This window comes from Candoia aspera, chromosome 10, assembly GCF_035149785.1.
Source record: "Candoia aspera isolate rCanAsp1 chromosome 10, rCanAsp1.hap2, whole genome shotgun sequence".
NCBI classification, from domain to species: Eukaryota; Metazoa; Chordata; class Lepidosauria; order Squamata; family Boidae; genus Candoia; species Candoia aspera.
In genome coordinates, this window is record NC_086162.1 from 19,879,826 (window position 1) to 19,897,978 (window position 18,153).

The window sequence follows — 18,153 nt, forward strand, 5'->3', positions numbered from 1 at the left end:
GATGTAATCAATCTGATTTCGGTGTTGTCCATCTGGTGAAGTCCATGTATAAAGCCGTCTCTTAGGTTGTTGGAAGAGAGTGTTTGTTATGCAGAGTGAATTGTCTTGGCAAAATTCTATCAGCCTGTGTCCTGCTTCGTTTTGTTCTCCCAGGCCATACTTACCTGTAATTCCAGGTGTCATTTGACTGCCCACCTTAGCATTCCAGTCTCCTGTGATGAAAATAACATCTCTTTTAGACGTGTTGTCCAGTAGGTGCTGCAGATCCTCATAGAACTGCTCTACTTCAGCTTCTTCAGCATTTGTGGTTGGGGCGTATATTTGGATCACTGTGATGTTAGATGGCTTGCCCTGAATTCGAATTGAGATCATTCTGTCGTTTTTTGGGTTGTATCCAAGCACTGCTTTAGCCACTTTACTATTAATTATGAAGGCTACTCCATTTCTTCTGTGGTCCTCTTGTCCGCAGTAGTAGATCTGGTGGTCATTTGATGTGAAGTGGCCCATTCCAGTCCATTTCAGTTCACTGATGCCCAGAATGTCTATCTTTAATCTTGACATCTCACCAATAACCACATCCAATTTGCCCTGGCTCATAGATCTTACATTCCAGGTTCCGATGGTGTGTTGATCCTTAGAACATCGGATTCGCCGTTCACCACCAGCACCGTCGGCCGCTAGCCGTCCTTCCGGCTTTGAGCTAGCTGCGTCATCACGTCTGGGGCTAGTTGAGCTCATCCTCTGTTCCTCCCCAGTAGCATTTTGACCATCTTCCGACCTGGGGGTCTCATCTTCCGATGGTATACCGACATATCTCTGGTTGTACTGATCCATTTAGTTTTCACGGCAAGAATACTGAGGTGGGTTGCCATTACCTTCCCCAGGGATCGCATTTAGTCTGACCTCTCTGTCATGACCTTCCCGTCTTGGGTGGCCCTTCACGGTTTAGCTCATGGCATCATTGAGGTGCTCAAGCTCCAGCACCACGACAAGGTAACGATCCTTTGCTGAAGATATTATCATATACCTGGGCACTAAAATGCCTTTACATCAAGCTCCCCAGCTGCGGTGAGGTCATAGATCTATGTCCTATGCTTGCATCACAAGTTGTACTGACGTCACTACAATGACAACAATAGAGGCACAGTTGCTATTCACACACTCTCCCTCCTCTGCTTCTTCTGCGGAAAGAAAAGCCGTTTCCATCCTGGGATTGGATATTATGAGCTGTCTCTCAAAACCGCCGGCTAACCGCCTCTCCATCGGGAGGCGGAGTTAAGATTACACTCTGGGGGCGGGACGATTCCATAGTCCTTTGTGAGCCCTGTGACAGAATGGATAGAGAATAAAGATCCTATTATGAGTCGGAGAAGGCGGGAATATAGTCCATCTAACCAATAGAGATGAGAAAGAGGCGGGAGTAAACGACCTAATTTCCCAAATCTCTTTGTGGGTGGTCCAGTTCTGAATTATCCGTCCAATAAAGAACAACAAAGCAAATGACAGACAGCTATGCTAAATTGGAAGATCGGAAAGGTGGGACTCGTCTGAAAGAATCCAATCAGCTTCTCGTATAAGAAGGAGTGACAACCCGAGAAACCAATGGAGTCTCAACCGCCCCTGCAAGGAGTCAGCGCGAACCCCGCGCAGCCTTCAGAAGAGAAGCCGGGACTTAACATGGCGGCCGCCGACGGAGATGACTCGCTTTATCCTATCGCTGTATTGATCGATGAGCTGCGGAACGAGGACGTCCAGGTACGGCCCGGTACGGCCCGATTCGGCGGGCGCTTAGCTGTAGCTGCAGGAGAACAGCCATGGGGAGAATATTTGAGGCCCGAGAACCCAGGTCCCGGCGCGGTGGCCAATCAGGGACGATCTTTTATCTGAAAAACCCGGATGGGAGCGCTCAGAAGCGGAGCCGGATTGGTCGCGACAGGTCTCATTTGAGAACACAAAAAGGAAGGGGGAGGCTAATGAGAGGGCCCGTGTTATCTATTCCCTCTCCTGCGGCAATGGAAGCAGCCGCGCGATTGGCCGGGCCACCCTTTTCTCTGGTAGGGCTACACGGGGGCCGGGGGTGGGCACGTCGCCCTCTTTTACAAAGCGTATTTAGGGAAGAGAGCGGAGGCTCCTGATTGGGCCGTGCCTCTCCCGACCCAGAGGCTTCCTGGCCAATCGGTGAAGAGCCTGGGGCAGCTGTGGGGGGTTTCTGATTCCGGGCATTCCGTTGCTGGGGGTGTATTAAGCCAGCCCCTCTTCCCTCGCAATGAAAGGCGGTAAGGGAGGGGCTGTCAATAGAGGATGCCGTGATGGAGGTGGCCCGTGATGGCTGAGGAAGGGGTGGAGCCTTCCTTCCCTCGCCCCTCTCTTCCCACCCCTCTGGCTTCCGGATGGACACCCTCCAGATGTGTGGTCCTTCATCTCCTACAATCCCAAGCTTTCTGGGGCGTATCTGCAAGGTACCCGTTTGGGAGAAGGTTGGCACAGCTTTTGCTAAAGCCACCGTTGTCCCTGCTGCGGATGTGGCAAAAAAAAAAAAAAAAAAAGGACTAGGGCCCTCTTGTTGCAGGAGTAGCTTTGTGGTTGAGACTCGGTCTGGTGGGGAGCCAGCCAGCAGCATCAGTGACCTTATGTGCTGTAAAATGCTTCAGGTCTGTATGTTAGGTCAGTGTTTCTCAAGCTTGGCAACTGTAAGATGCAAGGACTTCAGCTGCTGGCTGGGGAATTTGAGGAGTTGAAGTCCACTCATCTTAAAGTTGCCATGGTTGAGAAACACTGGGTTAGGTGATAAAATAACAGCAATAGAAGAGAATATCTGTAGCTCAGGGTTGAACTGGGGAGTCCTTGGTGCTCTCTGAGCTTGGTTGTTTGTTTACAGACATTTCATTTCCCAACTAGGTAACCTCGTCAGTGCTAGCTAGTTACCTAGTGACTAGCATTGATGATGTTATCTAGTCGGGTAATCATCAAAACCAAGTAAGAGCAAACTTACTTTACTCCAAAGTAAGAGCAAAGAAGGACCCAGATGATGAAGTTGAATCTTGAGAGGGATACACTACTCTCTGGAAGCAGGTAAGTCTCATTATTACTTTGAGTGAATAAACCTCCAAGGCAGTGATGCCTGTGTCCTTTAATGGTTGAGCTTCAGTTTAGACCAAGCACTGCTGTTTCATTGGCCAGAATGGCTTTTGAATAGTCTGATGAATACTGGGCAGCCTGAAAAGTTGGGCTGTTCACTGCAGTTGTTTTCCTTATCCACACCAAGCCGTTCCCAACTGAAAGCATGACTTGCAGAGGATATGCTGAGGGTGGGAAGAAGACTGAGACTGGCTTACCAGGTCAGTTTCTACTCTTGTGCCATTGGAACTTCACATGCTTGGTTTGAATTGGGGAACAATTATATAGTGGCAATAGAAGCAGGGCTGGGAAACATTTCTGTCATCCTTTTTAGGCCTGTACCTTAGTCATTAATGGAATATAATTGGGGGGGGGGGGAATCCAGCAAGTTCGTCTTAAGATGTGTGATGGGGGTAATATGTTAAGCTCTATTAATTAGGTTTTTCTGCTGGATGATATTAGATGTGGGATGAAGGAAATATAGTGTCATTGTTAGGATTTGAATAATAAAGTTCGAGTTGGTATGGCTGGATCTCCAGTTTCACATGGGTGAAATTGAAATGGTCAGCTACAGAAGCCAAACTATTTTCTGCTGGGTCTTGGAGATTTCTCACCACCTAACCAGTTAATCGGGTGAAAGACTTGGTCTAAAACACTAATGGCCCTGGTAGTTAACCTGCTTTCTCCTGCATGTAATTTTCCTGAAACTAAAGCTCAGTTAGCCTCCCAATTCTCTTTGTAGATAATGGAAAAGCAGAGAAGGAAAAGTTGTCAGTTCTGATCCATGAGATGTCCTTGGAGGACAGGACTTTATCCTTAGTGGACCTATAATGTATAACTGACATGAGCCAGTTGGATAAACAGTCTGGTTTATAAATCTACAAATGGATGACAGATCTTGGATAGCTTAATTGATTAGCTGTCATGTGTTACAGTTATGATAATATATCAGAATCGCTCCTCTAGGTGTTTGTGCTTCAGCCAAAAATGGGATTGGATTTCCTTTTCAAGTAAAGCACGTGTATGAGTGTAAACTGGAGAAAAAATGCCTTGTTTGAGGTTCAGATGCATACAGTTCATCCCATTCTGTTAAATTAGGTTCAGTTTTAAGGGGCTGTAGCCTGGGACATCAGTATTGCATCTTTAAACACCAAGATGGTGTTTTTCCCCCCTGCTATTGATGGGGGAAATGCCAATTTGAAATGAATGAAAGCAACACACCAGGATAAGGGTAAATGGTCATCTAAAGGAACAATCTGTACTTTATACATACAAACACAATTTATATCCTGCCATATAAGGTGCTTAATATATCACTGGTAAATGCAGAATAAAAGCATTAATTATGTGTTAGACACCAGGTGTAAGCTGCAGCTCTGTAGCTTTTGTGTGACAGAAAAGAGGAAAAGGGTGAAATCTTGCTGAGTACAGTCCAAGGTTGAGTAGTATATGACCCTGAATAATCACGGTTATTCAGTTGGAGATCTTGACAGTTCACATTGTCATAATTTGTATAAAGATTCAGAAAAGCCAGCATGCACTAGACAATACAGGCAGGGAGCTGGCAGCTATTTTTAGAATTGGAACAAAGCAGTTCTAGTAGCTTGTATTAAGAGGTGGCTACTAATTCCTTGTATTAAAAATTTGGTTTTATGTTAGCTATACATACCATTACTATCTATATGTATGAGTGATCGTATACTGTAGATGAACAAAGCAGTATACATTTGTATGTTTGTATAATTTCTCAGTTATATGCAAAGGGGGACCTGCTGCCATGTGGGTGGATTTTGAAGATGAGTACAAAGATGGAGTCCTTTATTAGTGCTAAAATAGTTTCAGTTATCTGCAAAGTCAGTATCCAGCATTCAGGCAAAACTGGCAGATTTCTTCTCATGGTTCACCTGTGTGAATCTGTTCCTTGAATTTCTCCCTCCCCTATGCAGCTTCGTCTGAACAGCATCAAGAAACTCTCTACCATCGCGCTGGCCCTGGGCGTTGAGAGGACGCGCAGCGAGCTCTTGCCTTTTCTCACAGGTAAATGAAAATACTTGGTAAGATAGGAAAAAGAATCTGGAACTAGTCTAGAAATCGTTTAGGCAGTATTCCACATTTCTGTTCCATTCATTCCTTTTTTAGGATTGCAGTGTGCGTACTCATTGAGCAGGAAAGTCCTGCAGAGTACTGTGACATCCTTTATGCCGTGGTCATTGATTGAATCAGCAAAGGCTGTGCAGGGAATAAAATTTCATTGGGCTGACTCTTTGCTGAGCTGCATTAACTCAAGGGTGTTTCAATTGTTAAATGTTCCTCTTTATGAAAACTAGACAACCCGTGACTCGTTGGATCGTTTCAGAGATATTTCCTTAACAGATTCCTCAGTGCCTTCAACAATGGCAGAGCTTCTAATGAACTGGAAAAGTAAGCTGCGTGCAGCTTCGGGAGGGATGCGCTTGGAGCAGTGAGGGTGGAAGGGGACACCCACCTAGCCAGCCAGATCAGCCAAATCAACCTTGGCAATCAATGGGGTGACAAATGTCGCAGCCACATTGCCCTCACACCCCTAACATGAGGCATTCCAGACACTTTACCCAATAGCTCCATTCCTGACCATTGATCATGCTTGCCTGGGGTTGATTGAAGTTGTAGTCCAAAATGTGTGGAATCATATCCTAAAAGCAGCATGTGCGTCACGGAGGTTTACTCTTGGAAGTTGCATAGAGCAAAGTATTCAAATTTTGCCCATTATTGATTCTTGGATCTTCCCAAGACAGTGTGTGAATCTATTGATGATGTTGTATTGGGTAGGACATGGTTCTACCATGGTTCATTTGTGTAGCTTCAAATCTCTCAGATTTCTTAAAAATCTATGCTCTCATAGGCATTTAAACTCAGTCCTACTTATGACAACTTAAATCTCACTGGGTTGATTTAGACTTTCAGAAAAACATATATAGGATTGTAGTCTCAGTCACCCTGTCTCTGAGAATCTCAAGATAGTGCAATATAGATACCTGACTAATTTTAGAACACTTTGGGTAAAGAGGGGAGGCTAAAAAGGATGTTAGATTTGCATAACGCATGAGGCTAAGCTTTGAGTTGTGTAGTTCAGGATGTTATGGGTAACCAAAACATTGTTTTAGCACGTTGTATAAATCAGGTCATCCCATTAAGCTATAATGTAGTATATTTGATTGGCATGTGTGAACACAACAGTAGTGATTTATTGACCAGGGTTTAAGTTTTGGTATCTTGTATGAATCCACCAATGAGTTCTACATCTGACCAATAATTAATTGAGCCAGAGTAGCTCTGTCCACTACACCACACTATCTTTGTTAGTTTGTTAGTTCTAGTAATAGCAAAAAGCCTTCATAGTGTTTTCTAAAGTATTTGTTTTTTAGAACATCTCAACTGTCAAGTAATGGAAAAGAAGGTGAAACAGTATTAACTTCTTTAACACACAGTTTACTGCACCAATTTGATTTCAAGAAATTCACAGAATGTTAAGCCAGCTCTGATAAACAGATAGAGAAACATGCTGTTTTCTTAATGAAACTAGTGTTTGAAATATTGTATTCTACACCAGGGATTCTCACACTGTGGTACTGTAAATCTCTAAGTGAATTTGTATGACATTCCATCACATTGGTGCAAATAAATATAGCACTCTTTATAATTAATTTTTAGTGTGTATATCAAAAGCATTCTCAAATTTTGGGGTACCACAACTGCCTGCTGCAGGCTAGGAGCAAGTTTTGACAGTATTCCCACTTTGCCTACGCAAGCCTGATCAGGTTTTTTAAAAATTATGGTAAGACTAAGGTGTCTCAAGCAGGAAAAGAGTCGTTGAATACGAGATGGGTGACAGATAAATTTGACAAATAAATAAAAAGAGTAATATCATGAGACCCCCTAGGGATTGACCCACAGTTTGAGAGTACCTGTTCTACAGAGTCTCAGATTCTGTGAATGAAATTATTGTCATTCATTAATTGGTCTGACTTACAGCTGCTAGTGGGTACAAAGATGGTACATTGTGTCTCCTGTATTAAGACTAACCACCACTCTGCAAAGCTAGCCAAATAAGAACAACAGTGATTTTAGTTACTCTACAGTTGGGGCCATTGCGGATTTTCTATGGGCATGTATTCCATAAGTTTGAAAGCAACAACAGAAAATGTCTTGCTCTTTGGGGAAGCCAGCTTGGTTTCCATAAGAAATGGAGTGTTAAGCAGGATCTTTCTGTATTAGACCTGAATCTGTTCTGTGGAGCTGCAAGGCAATCACAGGTATTCAGAGACTTGGTTTGGCTGCCTCTCAGTTCTCCCTATTGAAGGATAATAAAATAAATCATTTGTGAATTGGCCCTTTCTCATTCTCTGTTCTAAGAATATACAGGCTTAGTCTTATTTTTTGTTTCTTTTTTTTTAATCTCTTGCAGACACTATTTATGATGAGGATGAGGTGTTACTTGCTCTGGCAGAACAGCTGGGAACCTTTACAGCTTTGGTCGGGGGGCCTGAGTATGTCCACTGCTTGTTGGTAAGTTATAGACCCCTTTCTGTGAAGGCCTAGGAAAGAGTGACTAACACAGAGGGAAAATGAAAGCCACTTCTTTGCCTTCCAAAAGATGAAATTGGGCATGCATGTTGATAAATGCCCAAAGATGACCAAGCTGCCATGAAGTCAGCCTTCTATCCTGTAGGATTCTAGATTGTTTGGCTAAGTAGTAAAGAAAATGTTTGTCCCCTACCAAATTAATAAAAGTGTTAAAATGATATTTGGTGATCATTGTTTGACTCCATGTCATAGGCTGATTAATGGTATATGGGAATTTTTTCCAGAATTGTCCCCAGATAGCCCAGTACGACTGGAGTGTAACCTTTTACAGTCTGAACATACAAATCCCATTTTTCTGTCATATTTTTTGCTGCCCATGTAGGCTTTCTTACCTCCTTCTCTTCCTGAAAAAAAGCTGGATTATTTGAATTCTTAGGCGATCTAAAACAGACAAGGCAGTAATTAATTTATTGGAAAGCTCTTTTTTCCCCCTTCCTGGTGGTTCATGCAAGATGCGTAGGTGACGTGCCATTTCCTCCCTCTTTCTCCAGCCCCCACTCGAAAGCCTTGCTACAGTTGAGGAGACGGTGGTGCGGGACAAGGCAGTGGAGTCCTTGAGAGCAACCTCCAATGAACATTCTCCGTCTGACCTTGAGGCTCACTTTGTGCCCTTGGTAAAGCGCCTGGCGGGGGGAGACTGGTTCACCTCTCGCACCTCTGCTTGCGGCCTCTTCAGCGTCTGTTATCCCCGAGTTTCCAGCTCAGTCAAAGCTGACCTCCGTCAGTAAGTCAGATGCCTTGCAGTAAAGATTGGGACCCATTATAAAGTTGTGAATAACCAAAGGGTTCTCCATGACCCAGCATGTTGCAACTAATAAGTTGCTCCTCTTCCTTGTTTTGCAGATATTTCCGGAACTTGTGTTCAGATGATACTCCAATGGTGAGGCGAGCTGCAGCCTCCAAACTGGGTGAATTTGCCAAGGTCCTGGAGCTGGAGAATGTCAAAAGTGAGATCATTCCCATGTTTTCGAACCTGGCCTCTGACGAGCAGGTCTGTATGACAGCATGTTGGGTTTGGGGAGGTAATGGGAGCTAGCCAAATCGGGTGGGGGGGCTCTCTACCCCATCTGCTCTTTGTGAGGAAAAGCTTTGTTTTACTGTTACACACAGGACTCTGTGCGCTTGTTGGCTGTGGAGGCCTGTGTTAATATTGCTCAGCTCCTGCTTCAGGAGGACTTGGAGTCCTTGGTGATGCCAACGTTACGACAAGCAGCGGAGGACAAATCTTGGCGAGTCCGTTACATGGTGGCTGAGAAGTTCACAGAGGTTTGTATAAATCCTTGTGTATTTTGAAGTTTATATTCTCTTCACTTTTGAAAGATGAATTACAATAAATGTTAAAAATGTACCAGTGTTTTTGTTCCTCTGCCTGTCATTTTCATTTCCGCAGACCAAGAGTTTTTGGGGTAGAATTCTTTCTGACAGGGAGGAATGTCTTGCTGTTTGGAATGTTTGCGTGGTCAATTCTGGGGCCGTTTCTTTCCTGTAGCTCCAGAAAGCTGTTGGGCCAGAAATCACAAAAACCGACTTGGTCCCGGCCTTCCAGAATCTCATGAAAGACTGCGAAGCTGAAGTGCGAGCTGCTGCCTCCAGCAAAGTCAAAGGTTAGTTTCAGTCACTGTCAGTCCTGTCCTGATGGCTACGTAGAATGTCCCTGTATAGAGGCTTTCTGAAAGGGATGGACCTTGGGTGAGAAAAGAAGAATTTGACTCATTAAATTAAATTAAATTAATTAAATTAAATAACTCTAGTTCTGTAACTGTCTTAAGCAGCCAAGTAACTTGATGTGTAGACATAAGAAAATTGTCTGGGTTCATCTGTAGGAAGTTAAGTTTTGAGAACAGAGGTCAAGAATAGTTTTGTGTATAGTTGTGCAGATTAGTATAGCATGTCTGTTGTTGGGCTGGAGAAGTTTCAGTACTTGGTTATTAATAACAGGAAACAAATGTATTACTTCAGTGAAATCTGCATTCTTACTTCTCCATCTTCCTTTCTGAAGAATTCTGTGAGAATCTGTCTCCTGATTGTCGTGAAAATATCATCATGACCCAGATTCTGCCCTGTATCAAGGTACGTGCCAGGAAGCCACCTTCTCTAGGAATTTTTGAGCAGTTCTTGTAAGCATCAGCTCAGGGTTTTATTTGGCCGAATCAGAAGCATGCTTGCAGTAAGGCTGGAGAAAGCGTGGAGGAGTTGTCCTTGAAGAAGCAGAATGGTACAGGGAAGGAGACAATTTGCTTCTGCCTCTAAGACATTGATGTTCACGAGGTGGCCAAAATGTAGAGGGAATTTGGTTGGCCGCCTCTAGGAATGTGTGTGCTTTTATTGTAGATGTGGGTGCACTGGCGCTTATTGAGGTATATTTCAGTATTCCAGCTGTTTATTACACAGATGATCAACAAATAAGATGGCAAGAGTGGTATGTATGAGGCAGCAAGATAGGAGGCATCGCACAAATAGTTCGTGATGTTTTGAAATATGCCCCTTTGTCATTTAGGAACTGGTATCAGATGCCAATCAACACGTGAAATCGGCTTTGGCATCCGTTATCATGGGATTGTCTCCTATTCTGGGCAAGGACAACACAATTGAGCATCTTTTGCCCCTTTTCCTGGCTCAGCTCAAAGATGAGGTGAGTGTTCCCCCTCCCCTTTTTTAAGTTTTTTGAGGTCACTTAAGGGTCTTTGTGGTTAACTCTTTGAAGTGAACAGAGGTAGTGTTGTCTACCTAGATGGCTGCCTAGCACAGCTCATTCTTTCCCTACCTCCCCATTACAGCACTAGTGAATGTGTTTCGGGGCATTCATTTAACGTTGGGGAAGCCTGAGTGTTGGGAGACAGATCTGGATGCTGCAAATATCAGCTAATCTAGTTGCAAGGCTTTCCTCTGTAAAGTCAAGCTGAGATTGTTGAGTGAGAAGAATTCATCTAAAGAGAGCCTATTGGTTAGTGGTAAGGCATGTATGTATAACTCTAGTTAAATGATCTTGGATAATCCACACATAGTACTAGGATGAATCGTTTCCTGTATAGCATCAGCTGTACTTCTTGGTACAGGATTTTTTTTTCAAAGCTTTACAACTAGTTACATTAGTACTGCCATTTTTCACCAAACCAGGAAGTTGAAAATTTAACCTTTGTACGTTTTTTTCATCATACCCGAGTTCTTAGGAACTTCCCCTTAAACGAATACAAGAAGAAGCATTTTAGAAATGGCAGTTGTGCTGGGGGCTCTTCTCCATTCTCATCTGTCCCTTTTCTGCAGTGCCCTGAGGTCCGACTCAACATAATCTCCAACCTGGACTGTGTGAATGAAGTGATTGGCATCCGGCAATTGTCCCAGTCTCTGCTGCCAGCCATTGTGGAGTTGGCAGAGGATGCCAAGTGGCGTGTGCGGTTAGCTATTATTGAGTATATGCCCCTGTTGGCTGGACAGCTGGTGAGTGTGGGTTTTTTGGCCTTTTGTAAATAATTGTAAACATTTGAGGTGTTTACTCAGCAACCTGGATGTTAATTAAATCAGTTAGAACTTGGGTCGCAGCAGGTGCTTGTGTGAAAGTGTAGAGTTCCTGCTTTTCTGCAGCCTGTGTTCTAATTCTGCTAGGGCTGTTTGGCCAAGATCTCCAAGGTTTGATGATCATCCACTGGGTTGCCCTGCAGTGCCTGCTAATTGAACAAAGTCCATTTCTCCGGATTTCTGTTTTTGTTCTGTTGGTTTGTTTTTTGCTTTTGTTTTTTGTTTAACTATGGGAATTCTATAATTAGTAACCTTGCAAATTAATTTGCTCTCACTGCCATATTCCCCGTCTTCAGGGTGTGGAATTCTTTGATGAGAAGCTAAACTCCCTTTGCATGGCCTGGCTGGTGGATCATGGTAAGGCTCAAAACCTGATGATTGATATTGGTTACTTTCTCCTTTACCCGTCATCTCCTGTAACATTTGCCCACAGTTGTGCACATCACTTCTAAGTAGCCCGGTAGATGTCAAGAAAGGTAGAGTACCAAATCTGAAGGAGGCCGTATTTCTGTTGAAATCACCAGAATCTAACTACGGGATGGGGAGTGGCAATTAATTCTACATTTATTGCTAGAAGCATTTGTAGTCTCAGGGCCTCTTTAGTTTTAGCTATTATGCCAGCTGCAGCTTTACCTGGGCAGGAAGTATTTCCTCGGTTCTCCATGCTCTGGATGGAGGATAGAATCCTGTCTAGATTATACAGTAAACTCATATGTGATTATTGAGTAGGATATTTGAAGGGTTAGCACTTTTTATGTATTCTAAACTGAATTGTGAGATCATCGGAGGAGAGCCTTCTTTCACTGACTCCCAGTAAGTGCAGTGCAGTGGATAACTCTTAGTACAAAGTTCTTGTTGATACTGACACCTTGGAATAATATCTTTATAGGAGATTGCTTTCTTCTTTTTTGTTCCCGGTCTTTCACGTGCCAAGGGAAACCCTCTCTAAATGTCCTAGATCAGCATTTCTCAACCTTTTGACCCTGGAGGAACCCTTGAAATATTTTTTCGGGCCTCGGAGAACCCCTGCACATTCAGGCTTAAATATAGGCCAGAAGTTACAAAATGATTATATTCATTTCATGGGTAGGCCTGCAGATACGCATTAACAGTGCTCTTAAACTAAAAATAAGGAATGAAACTTGCCTCTTTAATGTGAAGTTGCCCAAATTTGAAATAATTTTTTAAATAAATCATGATCTCCGAGGGAGCCCCTCGGGACCTCTCACGGAACCTGAGGCTTCCACAGAACCCTGGTTGAGAAACCCTGTCCTAGATCCTTAGTTTGTGGGTTTATTTCATTGTTTATAACTTATTTTTATTGTAAACCACTTAGAGAACTTTCTCATGGGTATCAACTGGAAATTAATCAGTTTTAAAAAAAGAAATGTAAATGTAAAGCACACTTTCCCGCATCTCAGCCACTGAAGTTGACTGTTGAGTTTCATGCAATTCATCCCAATTACCTGTAGGAAAAGGGGGCTGTAGCTCAAGGGGAGAATATAAGCTAATGTAGTTCTTTGGCTTCTGGTCCACATTTTTAAAATTCAGAGTGCTTTTACCCAACTAGTAGTCTAGAGCACAGAAAGTATGCTTCAGAATTAATGGGATCCATTGTGTCAGCAATTTTCTCCAGCTGCGAAAATGAATCATTGAAGGCTTTTAGCACTGAAGTAAAAGAGGTTGGGTCACATTTCTGTGTTTAATGGGATGATCTTTTCCAGCTATGGAGCAATTAAATCCAAGTTTAATGCAAGCACATTAGAAAAACATAACAACAGTGTAGCTTTTTTCATCTCTCCCCCCCCCCCTCGTTTTAAGCTTTGATTATCCAGCATGGGGCATTCACACCATTTTCAGTATTTTTTTTTTTTTATTTCGTACCATTTTGAGCATGCTACTGGTAACAGTGAATTGTTGGTTTTTGGTCTTGTCCTCACCTAATAAACTTTGCTACCAGCAGTGAGTTCAAGCTTTGATTGATAATTATACAGCGTGGTTAAAAGCTCATTTTCAACCTAGAAATTCACTGTCAATTTCAGTTATTTCGGGGATAGGTATGTAGTAGATACAGTATTAAGTGAGGATATAAATTGCCAGGGGAAGCCAACTGTAGCAGAGCTCTCAGGATTATACATTAGGCTCATCTACCATCAGTTCCAGTTGGGTAGGAAATAGGTAATGCAGACTGTAAAAGACTACAGTCGCCTCAATTAGTAATGCTGCCTGAGGCGTAACATAAAACTGGTTTCCCATTCTGTGTTCCAAGGAAATGTATAGATAGCATTCCACCAAAGAACAGTAATTTGGCCAGGGTCAAATGCACAACATGGGTGCAATAAGCCAGTCTCTCCCTTTTCTCTGATTAAAAAGTATTTCTACAACCCCAGTGTCTCTCTGCATTTTGGAGACATGCGTATTTTTCTTTTAAAAAAAACCTGCAGGTTATTTTTTTTTCCTCACGATCTTTGACATTCTCCCAAATCCCTGAATATCTCTTATGTGCTGCAGAGGATACAAGTGCAAACAAAATATTGTGTGATTGCTTCTAGGATACCTCACATCAAGCCTTAGGCACTGTGGCAAAAATACCAGACTTTGGCTTCCTTAGGCTTCTGTATGGTGCTCTTCTGAAATAGACTCTGCTAGCTTTAACCCGTTCTGTGGCTCACTCTACTCTCATTCAGTTTATGCCATCCGAGAAGCAGCCACCAGCAACCTTAAGAAGCTTGTGGAGAAGTTTGGCAAGGACTGGGCTCACGCCACAATCATCCCCAAGGTGCTGGCCATGTCCAATGACCCCAACTACTTGCACCGCATGACTACGCTGTTCTGCATCAATGTGAGTTGGGGAAGGGATGAGCAAGAAGGAAAAGTGGGACAAACTGAGGGGATGTGGAAGGAAGTGTGTGCATTGATCGTGAAGGGTCAGTGTATGAACTGTGATAAGTAAGAATTGTCCTTTATCCTTCGCCCTGCCTGGTGGGACTCAGGCTGTTGGGGAGAGCAGTTGGCCTTGCCAGCAAGCTAAAAAAGAGCTGCAGAGCAAGGTCAGCACAGGCCTAGCCACAAAACAGTAAACTTAAGTGTAAGAGCTCCTCAGATCCAAGATGCGCAAGGCCCTTGATCTGCTTCCCTGGTCCGTCCTTTGCTAGGTGCTGTCAGAGGTCTGCGGGCAGGAAATCACCACCAAGCACATGCTTCCCACGGTATTGCGGATGGCTGGCGATGCAGTAGCGAACGTCCGCTTCAATGTAGCCAAGTCACTTCAGAAAATTGGACCAATCTTGGATAATAGGTACTGGGAACAATGACTGTGTTGATGCCATCTGGGTTTTGGGCTTATCTTGGTTGTTGGGGAGAGGGGAAGAAAGGAGGAGACAGTGGAAATACTGAGGCTTTGGAGAATCTTAGATTCTCTTCCTTGTCTTCTTCCTGCTTTCTCCCCCTCATTCCCTGCCTTTCTTTCCCGCCCCACCCCCCAGCACCCTTCAGAACGAGGTGAAACCAGTGCTAGAGAAGCTCACCCAGGACCCTGATGTGGATGTCAAATACTTCGCCCAGGAGGCGCTGACTGGTGAGTGTGCTGTCCCTAGTAGAGCCGTACCTGCCTTTTCTTTGTTTTTTTTAAGAGCAACTGTAAGGGTTGCCTATTCTAACAGACTCAGTCTCACAAGCAGGTGCTTAAGGAAAACTGGTTTATTGAAAGAATAGAATGCAAACACAAAGAAAGCTGAGAATGAGCAAAAGCGCGCCAAATACAAACTAAAAACCCTCGCTTCAAACCTGGTCCCGCCCTTGCTCCCGCTTAGCAACCACCCCCTCCCAGGTGTTAGCAACCGTCACCCACATCGGCCTGAGAAAGTAACCTTGAACACAGTCCATAACCCAAACATACATTCCACAGTTACAGTAAGGAGATTACAGCCTGGCACGGCTGGAAATCTCCACTCAGCAAACACGGATCAGGAAAGTGACATGCGAAATGTTACGATGTATTCAGAACATTGGAACGATGAACATGACAGAAACCCTTGCACGCTAGGCCTCTGCCTAGTTCTTACCAGGGAAGCCCTGTGGAGGATGGAAATAAACCACCTGTCTTCCTAGGCTTTGTCCTTGAATTTCTGTTTCCAAGGTGGCTTCAGGCTCACTCAGCATTCGGTCTGACCTTTGAATGCACATGGACCTTTGTTTTTCCTGCTGTTAGCTGTTTCCAGCAGAGTGCTTGTCTCCAGCGGAAGTTTCTTGATCAGCACCTTAGTAACTGCTACAGAGAGGGAAATCTACGAGGCGCATGAGATCTTGGGCACAAGCTTGAGCAACAAGCCTGCTAATTTATCTGTAAGAATTACCTCCCAAGGCCAGCTCAAAAGGACTCGTAGTCAGCATCTAGTTTCCCTTTGCAGCCAACCAAATGTTGGCGGAAAGTGCACAACCAGGACCTCGGGCCAGGCTAAGAGTTTCATAGCAGCCGAGTCGTAAGGGCTATGGTCGTCATCTCAAAAGCTCAGTCCTCTGATAATTTGGGGCTGGCTTTCTCTGGACGGTTGGAACACTATGCTTCTCGAGGACGGGGGGAACAGTGTACGCAGTTACTCAGGATTTGGGAATTGAGGGCAAGTTATGTGTTTGAGACAATGTGGAAGTTGTCGCTGAAGGACCCATTTGCACGCTGCCGGCACCAGCCAGTGAGCACCTAAATACATGTGCTCAGTACAGGCCCTGGGCTTGGAACTCCCTGTTTCAAGTTACTGCTCGCAGTTGTGAGTAATGGTGTATGCAATTACGAATGGGCACTGTCCAACTGAACTTCTAGCAAATGCTGTTAATGAAATAGATTATTAGCTCTCTCTTAACATTTAATAACTCCCTCTCTCTCTCTCCCTTTCTCCCCATACAGTGTTGGCGCTAGCTTGAATCCAGGAAGTGGCTCTGTTGTCTCTCCAACTTGGATGCTGTTGGGCCAACCATTCTCTCCCCCTTTCCCTGCATGTGTATGACCAGCCCACCCATCTCCTATTGGATGTACATGGTGGTATCAGCCATGGCTGACTAATGTCCTCTCGGGAGTCCCGTCTCCCTCTTCTACTCTTAGCTCCATGTCTTCAGACCTTCTTGGGCAGCTGTGATATTTTCTCCCTTTCTCATCATAGTCAGGTTCAACTGTTTTGTTCCAACATCAGGAGGCACCAAGTGGCGTGTCCCAGTCCCATAAAGCTTGCAAGAGAGGCAGAGCAAGGGAAGGGGGCAGAATCTGTTCTTTGTGGCCTCCTGTCACTTCTTGGCCACAGTTTGCATGGGAATGCCACGGCTGTGCAGCGTGTCACCGTGCGTGAGATACCAATTTGAGCTTTCTCCCAATCCGTGCTCAGCCTGGTCACTCCCATACCTTTTCCATGCCAATGATTAAAGCCTCCACCTTCCCCCTCATCCAGTGTTTAAGTATCAGTCAATAAGAAGTTTTCGTTTACTCGAAATCAAACCCAGCAGCATCTTCCTCTGTTTTGTGCCAGGGAAGGTTGAAGGGTAGTTAAATCCTTGATCTAAATCTCTTGGTTCATCAGGCTTCGTAATACGGTATATCCCAGTTCCTGTGCGTGACTTTCTTCTGTGTCCCTTTCTATTCACTATATGTTTCCCTTCCCTGGCCTTTGCTGGAAGGAGGTAGCTGTTTGGCATATGGAGGATTGTGTGTGTGTGTGTGAGTGTGTGTGTGTGAGAGAGACAGAGAAAGCTGTTGAACAGTTGACATGGGCTGAAGAGTAAATTGGTGTTGCCTTGGCTCTTCACAGTGGGATACTACCTCCAGGCTAAATTTAGTCCTGTATTCCCACTGAACTTCCAAACCAGGACCCTTCCCAAATTTTGGTGGTGCAAAACGAAAGGATGCTCTTTAACAAAAGGCACATCAGTTGACAGGAAGAAGAGGCGACGATGGGTGTCTTTCTCCAGCAGTGTTTGGATAATCCCACAGGCTCTTAACTGATGGGAGTTCTAGTTTTTGTGGTGCAGAACATCCCCCTCCCCTCCAGCTTTGCCTCGATGATGTCCCAGTTTTCCTCCTCCACCTTCAGGTTCCTCGCTGCTGTCTCTAACTCTTGCACTGGACATGGGAAAGAAGTGTGTACTCTAACCACACATCCCCTAACGCACACGCACAGTCTCTCCCCATTAGTGGAATGCCATTTTAAAAATGTCATTTTTTTGTGTGTGTGTACACTTGTTTTATTTTTCTCCTCTCTATGATTAATAAAATGCTCGGTCATTACTTAACAAGGCTGGTAAGATTGAACCCGGGTCGCTGAGTCTTTTGAGATAGGGTAGGGTGGGCAACTGGTGGCCATGCAGATATTCCAGGACTCTCAGTCTTCCTTCAGTCCCAGCCATAAAAGCAGGAGCAGAAGAGGAGCGTATAATCCAGCAGTGTCTAGGGGATTTCACTTCCCTATCTTTGGTAGGGAGTGGTGGTTGCCGGAGGCCCAGGTAACGGGTAGGGTTGTGCAAGGTCTCCTTCCATTAAATAATGAACTAATCTTTGGGTTAAAGTTCAGTTGTTCCTTGTCTTAAGAAAGACTGGATCCATCTCCTTTTTTAAACAGATCACTTGGCTGCCTGAACAGCATCAGATTCCCTCATTTGTTTTCCTGCCTGCATAAGCAGAGCACTTTTTCTCTGTCTCATTCCATGGGCGTCTGTGTAGTTTTTACAGCTCCTGCTTAATTCTGTTGCTGAACCTCTGGCTCCTATTTGAAATGTTAATTTTCAAGAATTTGTGTTGCCAGAGAACTCCAGCTCTGAGTTCTGTCCAGCTGTGGTCCCTTGTCAAGGCTAATTTGCATCTCGCGTTGCCTTGGAGAACAGTTGAGCTGCTGGGGAGCTGGACCCTCCTTCAGT

The 18,153-nt window shown here is 44.3% G+C and overlaps 1 protein-coding gene across 1 annotated transcript; it reads left to right on the top strand.

The window, feature by feature from the left end:
• Positions 1 to 1,595: 1,595 nt before the first annotated feature.
• Positions 1,596 to 17,535, top strand: PPP2R1A (protein phosphatase 2 scaffold subunit Aalpha). The gene is made up of 15 exons (XM_063311638.1): positions 1,596 to 1,755; positions 5,064 to 5,154; positions 7,562 to 7,662; positions 8,232 to 8,464; positions 8,584 to 8,731; positions 8,851 to 9,006; positions 9,230 to 9,344; positions 9,740 to 9,810; positions 10,238 to 10,372; positions 11,005 to 11,178; positions 11,553 to 11,613; positions 13,944 to 14,098; positions 14,412 to 14,554; positions 14,742 to 14,833; positions 16,160 to 17,535. Exons 1-15 carry the CDS (start codon positions 1,603 to 1,605, stop codon positions 16,174 to 16,176), a joined length of 1,845 nt encoding a protein of 614 aa, XP_063167708.1. The 5' UTR covers positions 1,596 to 1,602; the 3' UTR covers positions 16,177 to 17,535.
• The last annotated feature ends 618 nt before the right edge of the window (positions 17,536 to 18,153 follow it).

Excerpts from the sequence above, each read along its gene's own strand:
- PPP2R1A (XM_063311638.1), top strand. The coding sequence starts at position 1,603 with ATGGAGTCTCAACCGCCCCTGCAAGGAGTCAGCGCGAACCCCGCGCAG. Across the intron at positions 1,756-5,063 it reads TGCGGAACGAGGACGTCCAG|CTTCGTCTGAACAGCATCAA; the intron begins GTACGGCCCGGT and ends TCCCCTATGCAG. Across the intron at positions 5,155-7,561 it reads GCTCTTGCCTTTTCTCACAG|ACACTATTTATGATGAGGAT; the intron begins GTAAATGAAAAT and ends AATCTCTTGCAG.